Source organism: Argentina silus, assembly GCF_951799395.1.
Source record: "Argentina silus genome assembly, chromosome: 18".
NCBI lineage: Eukaryota > Metazoa > Chordata > Actinopteri > Argentiniformes > Argentinidae > Argentina > Argentina silus.
Genome location: NC_139672.1, coordinates 14,914,287 through 14,924,213, shown reverse-complemented (window position 1 = coordinate 14,924,213; position 9,927 = coordinate 14,914,287). Strand labels below are relative to the sequence as shown.

General features: G+C 45.9%; 1 protein-coding gene across 1 annotated transcript; it reads right to left on the bottom strand.

The window, feature by feature from the left end:
* Positions 1-6,901: 6,901 nt before the first annotated feature.
* Positions 6,902-9,222, bottom strand: tmem53 (transmembrane protein 53). Its single transcript, XM_083689941.1, has 3 exons — positions 9,038-9,222; positions 8,507-8,610; positions 6,902-7,953 (listed from the first exon to the last, which is right to left on the bottom strand). Exons 1-3 carry the CDS (start codon positions 9,093-9,095, stop codon positions 7,243-7,245), a joined length of 873 nt encoding a protein of 290 aa, XP_083546067.1. The 5' UTR covers positions 9,096-9,222; the 3' UTR covers positions 6,902-7,242.
* Positions 9,223-9,927: the final 705 nt, after the last annotated feature.

Here is a 9,927-nt window from a genome sequence, read left to right as displayed (position 1 = left end):
CCCCCCCCCCCCCCCCCCCCCCAGCACGGTCCTCTTTGCTCTAGACATGAGTAGCCCCTGTAAGGAGCCACAAATCCTCTTTACACAGGGGTGTGAGTTACAGAGGTACCTAGACCCCCGACACACACACACACACACACAGACCCCCGACCCTGGCACAGGAGACGGTGCTGTTTGCTAACATCTGAGTGAGCTCTTGTCTGGGGGAAGATTTATACACCCCCTTCCTGTAAGCTACTGCTCTAACCCTGTGCACTCAGGTGTGCACACACACACATTCAAACACACTCACACACACACACACAGAGTGCGGTCAGTGTATGAACTCACCCCCCAAGTCAAGGAACTCTGACTATGTGACCTCTATGTACTGTGGACCACCTGGGTTCACCAGCCACAGGTCAGCCCGGTAGAACCCCAGACGTTAGTCAGGCCCCAGGCAGGCAGGGTCCCAGACTTTACTCAGGCCCCAGTGAGTTAGACGTTGACTGGTGTGTGTGTGTGTGTGTGCTGAACACACACAGTTACAGCTCTTCTCCACACATCACAGTGGACCACCAACCTTCACACACCACTACATGAGTCAATGAGAGGAGCAGTGTGTAGCTCGAGCAGGTACACACACACACACACACACACACACACAACACACATACACACACAGAGCCCACTTCTCCAGTGTGGCATGCAGGGTTCATATAGGGTGCGTCCATTGCAGACTCACACAAACCCTTCTAGAAGTTTCCAGTGCCTGAAGACGTGTTTTTATCATGGCAGGAATCACATCAACTCCACCATAACGACCTGATAATCTGAGCAGGCCGGTCTGAGAAACGGTGCCTCTCTGTTGCCGTGCCAGGCTATGCCAGCTTTATGCTGAGGGCGCACACACCTCCCTGGCGTGGCAGGCGGCTGTCTGATGTGTGGCACGCAGAGAGAGGAGAGACCACACAGACACACACACACACACACACACACACACACACACCTCTGCCTCGCCCCGCCCTGCCCCGCTCCCACAGCTCCTGCCCCCGCTGGCTTTATACGGCCCTGGTCTTTATTGGGCATGGCAGAGTCTCAGAGTGGTAGAGAGAGAGGGCCCTGGGGCGGCGATGAGCTGGCTTTGATGCTCTGTGTGTGTGTGTGTGTGTGTGTGTGTGTGTGTGTGTGTGTGTGTGTGTGTGTGTGTGCGCGCGTTAGGCCTTAGAGGCATACTGTACCTAGGCTACTTAACTCTGGAACTTCATGAGCGTCTTGATGTGGTCTCACATACAACGCTGTTAGTTTGTCAGCCAGCCCCTCTTCAAGTGCTCTCATACCGTGGCTGTTTACCTGGTTTGTTTTACTCACTGGTGTCTATTTGTGATGGTCTTAAAATCCATTTACTAGCCTGCATGTTGTATGAGAAAGTTGATAAACCAAAGAACAGAACACTAACCTCTCTCTCTCTCTCTCTCTCTCTCTCTCTCTCTCTCTCTCTCTCTCTCTCTCTCTCTCTACTCTCTCCTTCTCTCCGTCCTGCAGGGAAACAAGAAGCTGTGCCCACAATGCAACACCATCACGTCGCCAGGCGATCTGAGACGCGTCTACTTGTGAAGAAGGCGTCGTCTGAACGACCTCCCACACCCCCCCCCCTCCCCCTCCTGCCCTCCCTCCATCCATCCCTCCATCTACTCCTTTTGATTTCCTTTTTCGCTCTCACTGTGTAGGTTTGTCCTTGATTCCGCGTGGGCCTGGGTTTGATAACCCCCCCCACCCTCCCTCCCCCCCTCCCTCCCTCAGAGCAGACAGATGAGACTGTTGTCTATAAGGACTCTACCGACAGGGGAGGTGCTGACTGACTGATTGACAGACTGGTCAACCAATGAGGCTTGAGAAACACAACAACCCAGTGGGCCGCTGTGACAGAGCATGCTACTGGGCGTGACTCCAAACAACTGCCCCTCTTCCCCCCCTGGCTCCCCCCGCCCCGCCCCACCACCCCCACCCCACCACCACACTGCCCTCTAGTGGCTTTTATCGGTAATTCTCACACCCACCTACCCGGCACTTCCTGGTTCCTGTGTTTTTGACCTTGTGTACCCACACAACCCGGCCGGCCAATCCTGGCTGTTGTGTTACCGGTGGAGCCCCGCCCCTGGCCCCTCCCCCCTGTGCTTGCCTCATCGATCGTCCGTGCTGAGATGTCTTCAGCTTCCAGAAGCTGGTTTGTGCCCGCCCCCTGACCGTCACTGCTCCCCCCTACGGAACCTCCCCTAGTCCAAACCTTGCGGAGCGGCAGCCAAGCTAGACATTTAGCCCTGGGCTGTCCCCCTGCTGGGAGCCTTGGTGAAGGGAGAGAGAACTGGTCAATTCAGCCTCAGCTTTCAAACCAAACAGACAACAACCTCAAAACCGACCAGGGGATCCTTGTTTTAAAAAAGAAAAAAAAGAAAAACCTTTTTCCTTCTCTCTTCTTCTTCTTCTATTTCTTCTTCTTTTGTGGTGTTCTAGTGAAGTCAACCAAATCTCCCAAGACGCAGTGCAAGCACATGTATAATAGTCTATGTATGTTTACAGTGTTGTGTGTTAAGGACATAGAGTTCACACTTGTATACATATGTACACACATGAATACACACCCATGAACACACAAATACACACACACATACATACGCACGCACACATACACACACACACACACATAAACACAGAAGTATATATTATTAAAGTCCACAGTTTTTAGTTTGAGTTTGGGGGAGGGGCAGGGAATGATGTTAAAAGAAGGCCCTCTCTATTTTTAAAACAGATGTTGTGGTATTGAGGTTGAAGTTTTATTTCATTGTACAGGAATAAAAATTAAGTAATTAAAATAATAATAAACTACTCAAACTAGAAATTCAAGGTTAAGATGGTGTACATTTTTCATTCAACTCTATACAGTAAAAAGCCGTAGATTAAAACCCAGAAGCAAGGATTTTGTTTTTTTGGTATGTTTTATTTTTTATTTTTATGAAATGGAATGATTCAAATTGCCCTAACCCAACACGCGGAAAGGTGACGGCTTAGAATTGTGCTGTAATTGCAACGCTGGCCAAATGAACAGCCATTTTCTAAATCACAAATTGGAGTTCAGTTCAGTTCAGTAACCCTTCCAACTCTTGTTTCTTCTCAGTCGACATACATGCTGACCACATCAAGACGCATAAAGACTTTACTTTGTTTCTCCTTTTCCGCTAAAGCCTCATAAGATGCTACTGAAGAAATGTTTTTGACTGTTTCATGATTCCGCTACACAGCCAAACAAAAGCTCCTACCTGGCAACCGCAAAGGCAGGTCCTTCCCAGATAAAGATGGAGGGAGGGAGGGAAGGAGGGAGGGAGGGAGGGGTTGGGCCAACTTGGCAACCCAGTCCCATAACGTTCCCCCACAGTCCGGTGGTGGTGGTGGTGGTGGTGTGCTTTGTATTTGTAAAACTATGTATCTTGTGATGTCTGTATTGATGTAAGAGACAAAAAAATAAAACTAATGAAAGGTGGTGATGACTGAGTTCAACCCCAATGCAAACCTGCAGATTATATGTACAGAGAAATATTCCATTTTCATCGTAAGGGGGAAATCAATGGCCTTAGTCTCAATGCAAAAGAGTTGGATATTTATTTCTTCTTATTCCATACAGGTCCATTTTATTGATGGACTGCATTTTCCCGAGGTGTGTCTGTTATTTAGCGCCTGGCTCTATTTTTCCTGTAGGTCTAAGATTATCTTTGATAATAATAATTATCCCCCTCCATTGTGGATTAGATGCTATTTTACAAGGATTGATCAATTAAGATGGCTACAATGTAGACATGCAGCAAATGTTATTCCTTTTGTTTTCATAAAAGCAGTTGCCAGGCAGCCCGACATCTTTACTACAGTATCAACGTTTTGGGGCAGCCTGGGTCAGAAGATGTTTGGTGAACGTTCTAGGTCCAGAACCCGTAGAATTGTTCCATCCACTATGATGTAATGTTCTTTTTATTCCATTCTCTCTGTTCCTACACCATGTATCATTTGTGTTCTAGTTCCACTTTGTAGTCCGTTGTACAGGTAACCATGCATAGGCAAATTAAATGAACACTTACAGCTGTGCTTATGTGTTTGTTGGGGCAACCTGGAAGCCCCTTGATATAGGATGTTTGAGCTCGCTGGAACCTTGATAAAGGATGTTTTGAGCTAGCTGTACCTAGCCACACCTGTGAGTTAGGAGCTGTCACTCTCTGTCTGTTCAGTTCAGTTCAGTGAAGCTACATGGCAGCATAGGTGAGAATGGAGGGTTAAGGTCTTGTCTCTCTCTCTCTCTCTCTCTCTCTCTGGCATTCTGCGTATTCCTCCCGACTGGAGGTTCACGTGAACGAACCTGCCCCAAAGATGACAAATTGCACAACGAGATGATTGTGTCAAAAATAATTTGTGTCTTGTATATTCTTGAAAATGGTACGTGTCTTTCCCGTTTGTAAACTACATTTGACATTAATAAATGATTGTAAATCTGAAGTCGTCTTTGACTGTGTCCTGTCCTGGCTGTCTTCCCAGTTTTCTTCACTCAAGGGACAACACACACGACACAATAGAATAGCATTAAAAAATAAAGACTATATCACAACATGTCTCATTACTTCATATAGTCAGAATTAGAATCTATTGTCTGTTTAATGTGAAGGAAATTCAGTTAAAGTAAATTATGACATAATTTCAAATATCAACCATATCCAACAACATCATATAATATCAAGGCATACAGCATCTGACTAAAAACAGGCAGATACAATCACATGTACAACATTCACTGATCTAGTATGAATTCATAAGCAGTGTCTGGATGACGGTGCAGGCCTATTGACTGTTAACTGCAAAGCATCCAAAACATAAGTGGTGTTATTCCTTCAAACGAATTCCCCTTGAATCAAACACACAGCCTCACATTAAACTGAGAGACCAAACAAATGCAGCCTACCCAAAGCAGACATTAGAATTCACTCCTCAGGTTTGATGCTTTGGTAGCCTTTACAAGGCTGATAGCCTGGGGTAGTCATGTCAACACTTATGCATTTGATCCATAATCAGGGTCCAGAAGGGAAACTGGGGCTTAAAAAAAATAAAAAATAAAAAAAACTGGTCACTGGTAAAGACGAGAAATGTCACTGGTATGATTATATGATGTTGAGATGTTTGTGACATTCGATCTACAGCACGTAACGTAGCCTATGCGAAATTATCATCTCGAAAATAGAAGAGTTGTTAACCCAATGCTAAACGCTACCATTAATCTCAGCCCCAGCTTGCTGTAGGAACACTCAGCGTCCTCTACTTATGTATGGGACTTGACAGTAGCCATTTTCCTCAGAAGAGGAGGCTAAGGAGAATCATTGACCCCGCTTCACTACAATTTCCCCCTCGTCGTGTTGTGAGACTTCATTAACTCTCGGGGCAATTTGAGTGCATTTCTGAAGCATCGTCATTACGGCCTTCTGTCCGTTACCGCCGCCCTACTCTATCAGCGGAAAAAGCTCATCACACAGTGTGTGACACAGGGGTCCTTTGAAGGTCTATGGATTGTAGATTAATGTAAATATACTGTAAAATACACTGCCAAAAATCTACCCATTTCACATTTCAGTAATAACAAGGTATAGAGGTTTTTTTTTTATTACTAAAACTGTCTATGGTCTGCTTTTGGCCTATTACTTCAGGTCCACTCTTTGTTATGAGATGATAGAGATGGTGTGGTGGATAATAATGGGTATATACTGCCCCCCACAGGCACATAGCTGTAACTACAAGATAGAGGTATCGATCTGCCAAAGGTTCTCTAGCATTTGACTCACAAGGCGGCTGCTGTTGGCAGTGGACATTGATCTATCAGGGAGCTATCTAAATGACCTACTTTCTGGTACCTGGAAAGGTGGTAAGGTTCATAGCTTGAATGGTTTACTCATAATTCTGTTAGCATGCAATGTATCATCATCCTATGTGTAATGTCTACAGTATGTCATATCTATGTGTCCTTGCTTCACACCAATCATTCAAACAGAACATTTGTATTTTCTTTTGGAATAGAAGTCTTAACTCAGGGAAAACCAGTTGGGGGGGGGGGGTTTGAATCAGGTCAGCCGTGTCTGCATCGCTTGTCAAACATGTCCAAAACAACCGGCTTGAATGGCAATGTGAGCCACCCACCCATGGAGGGGAAACCAAAAGGATCTACTATGCACTCCAATAAGCGATGATCATGTGTCTCTACAGATATATAAACTTTACCCTCCCGTCTCCTTTCCCTCCGAGTGGCTCTAAATGATGTATGAAGTGCTTGGCTGAGCCTTCTGGGGAGACAAATGCCAGTGACTCGCTCCAAAATGTCAACTATGACAGTCAGGGACATTCAATAACCATCTCTGCCTGACCAATTTAGAGGCCTGCTCTTCAAACACTCACTGACATGACGTCTGGGGCGAGGCGAAGGTTGAGTTTGTCTGCCTGGAGGTACAATATCTCAGAGACAGACAGATAGACAGACAGACAGACAGACGGGGCCAAAGGTAGCCGTGCTCTCTCTCTGCCTGCCTGTCTGGGTTCTCTGCTTTCCCATTGGATCAGGCCCTCCAATCCTAGCATGTGGAAAGTCAAGTTGGAATATGACCCTATTGTGTGACATAATTGAGCATATACTAAGTATAGGTGTAGTGTAATATAATATGTTACATGTGCATTTTATGAGGACGTTATGCTTGCTTCTAACTGGGACATACTGTCCTAACCCAATCATTTCATACGGAAGGTCATGTGAACCGCGACTGTCGACCTTCAGCGGTCACGTTGGGGTTTCCGACCGATTTGCCATCTCAGAAGCGGAGTAGAAAATCATTAAAATGTTGACGTAGTGAGTTTTATTTTCAAGAAGGCACGTTAGTAAAAACACATGTTAATCAGGTACTTACATTCTTGGTCAATCACATTCTCTTCAGACATCAATCAGTTCTATATTCACATCAATTAAACATGGCAGTGCCGGCATGGAGGGGTGTCATCAGTCTAATTTTCCTCCCGTTTCATTTCAACTTCTAAAATGTAGCCTAAGCATTTGAGATTAGCTGGCCGGTGTCACTGCGTTTCCTGGTATAGATTTATACGTGTGTATGGAACGTTACAGTAGAATCACAACAAACAGTATGTGCCACAACCTTTTAGAGCAAAGTCCTCTGTCAACAACTTCAGGGCGCTTCAGTTTTCACCGCTGTTTTGGACATGGTGGCGTTTCTTCGTCTGGGTCCCTTCTGAATCCTTCATACAGTCGGTTAGGAACGTCAAGCACCGCCTGGCGTAGTCCTCTGGGAAAACCCGGAAATGGCTCACGTGGGCGGTCGTCCCAAAGTCAAAACTCTCCACCCGCACCCCTTTCCCCTTCACCGCCTCGACCATCACCTCGACGTCCGTGCACCGGATCACCCTGTCGGCCCTGGAGTAGAGGTACAGCTGAGGCCAGGAGGCCGGGCGCTCCCGCATGGCGTCGTAGTGGTTCCTGTGGATGTACTTGGTCACAGGGTACAGCAAAACCCGGAGCAGGAACACGGTGACGGCGAACAGCGTCAGGAGGACGTACCTCAACACCACGTTGATTCTGGGCCCCAGAGTGGCTGTGAGGGCCCTTACTGCCCCCCTCACGTTGCCACTGCCCGGGGCGCTGTCCACCACCGCCCCTACGATACACAGGGAGCTGAACTGTTTGTGGCTGTGCAAGAGCTCCACGATGTAACGGTACAGCATGAACCCCCCGTTGCTGAAGATGTGGAAAAAGATGGGGCTGTTTTCCACCTCGTAGTCGTAGAGGATCTCCAGGAGCTTGAGGGCCGTGCAGCTCAGCTCCTTGTAGCCAAACGACTCGGAGATGAACACCGTCTTCAGAGGGGCTGTGTAGCGGATAGTGACACATCCCTGGAGGAGAGAACAGAGGGAAGAGGGAAGTAAGAGAGAGAGACACACACACACAGAATAGCGTATACATTTCGGAAAAATAAAAGGAATTAATCATTAATTATTAACTCATCTTAAATAATTAAAATTCAGGCTGTTGTTCCAAAATGTGTTCTTGCGCTCTCCCGCTGTCATGCAAAACGTCTACGTGCGTGAACATTTCCTGTGGTCATGTCTACTACTGCATCCCGCTCCTGCCAAAACTATCCCTTGATCAGGCGAAGCTGCGTGAATGTGCTCGCTGTCACGAATAAAAGGTGTCCACTTTCAAGCTGCATGCAAGATAGTATAGACACGTCCCTCTGTCATGCAAATCGTATTTGAAGTTGATATTGCAATCTGGACGCAAAAGCGTGCCGGCAACATCACTACCGCAGGTTAGGTTATATCCAGGTTATAGCGGTACGGCATGATACCGTGCTGATACAATGTCGCTGCCTGCACCATTCGTTTTTTAGACACAAGGCCAGAGGTCATTCCAGTGCTGACAAGTCATATTGTTCCTCCGACCAACCTGTTCGTTGTAGATGGAGCTGTACTTGGACAGATGTTTGTCCCTGCTGCCTGCCCATCCCAGCAGGATGACAACCGGCTCCTTTGTCCCATGCCAGTGCCTTTCTGAAAGAAGAGAACAAAGCCATCAGTTACAAGCAGAGATATTTTTCGACCGTAATACCATAAAAGTGGTCATTTATTGAGTTAACTTAACAACCTTTCAATGCAGCTTACTAAAAACTAGAATGACAAGAACCAACAACTACCTGTATTCGTATTTTTTGGTATATATATATATATTAATAAAAATAAATAAATAAATATATATATATTATAACTGTCATGCTGATGTTTTTATGCAATTTAAAATTTTGTTCTGTGTCCATATTATTTGCAGCTTGAGCTGTCATGCTAGCACGGTAGGTGACAATAGCTAGTTTACTAGCCAGCTAGCTAGCTTAGCTCATACAGACATCGCTCTGCGGGCTAGCTTGGCTAACAGCTAGCCTAGATAGCAGGGTTAGCTTTCGACAACAACAGAGATGCTCACCCGAGATCAACGCATCTGGAAACACAATGTTGTAGTCTATCCCATCATCATCTGCCATCTTTATTATCGGTTATCGAGCTATATTATATGTTGTCCTTATGCCATATGATTCATTTGGTCAACGTTAGGTTAGCAAGCTCGATAGTTGAAGTGACAAGCGTTGTCTGGACCTGACTTTGGAACGGTAGGCGTGTGTTATGTTTTGACTGAGGAGGCGGCGAGGCGGCGGCGCGGCGGCGCGACCGTGCGTTCAGCCGCGGTAGACGCTAAGTGGGATCTTTGGGCAGGGTTGCCAGGTCTGGCTGAAATGTCCAGCCCAATGGCCACTCAAAACCCGCCCATAAGGCCTGAAAACTAGCGCAATTTCTTTATTTTCGCAGGAAGGGAGAGGTGTTGCCACATTTAGAACGGTTATCATTTTCTTTATTTTGTTCTCTGCATTTGTCCCTTTGTTATTTGTTCATCACACCATTTTATTTAATCTGAACTGTAGAAGTGATTGATTTTTTTGTTTGTTTTAGAAAACAAAATTGAAATGGTGTTACACAATGTTAAAATAATCTTATTTTCAACTGGAGCATAACAATCGAAAAGCCTAAACAGTTTGCTTTTTTTATTTCATTAAAATAATTCAGATAGTTAGATAGAACGAACTAGTCAAACAAGATCATGAGGGACAAGTTTGTAGCCAGTGCTGTTAGTTTGTTGTTGTGTGTTTACTCCCTCAATACACAGCTGGGGGTCAAACAGCTTCATGTTAATACAGTAATCCACAAACACACACACACACGCATACATACACAAACAATTGTGAGTGTTGTACGCTCTCTAAACACACACACACACACACACACACACACACACACACACACACACACACACGCATACAC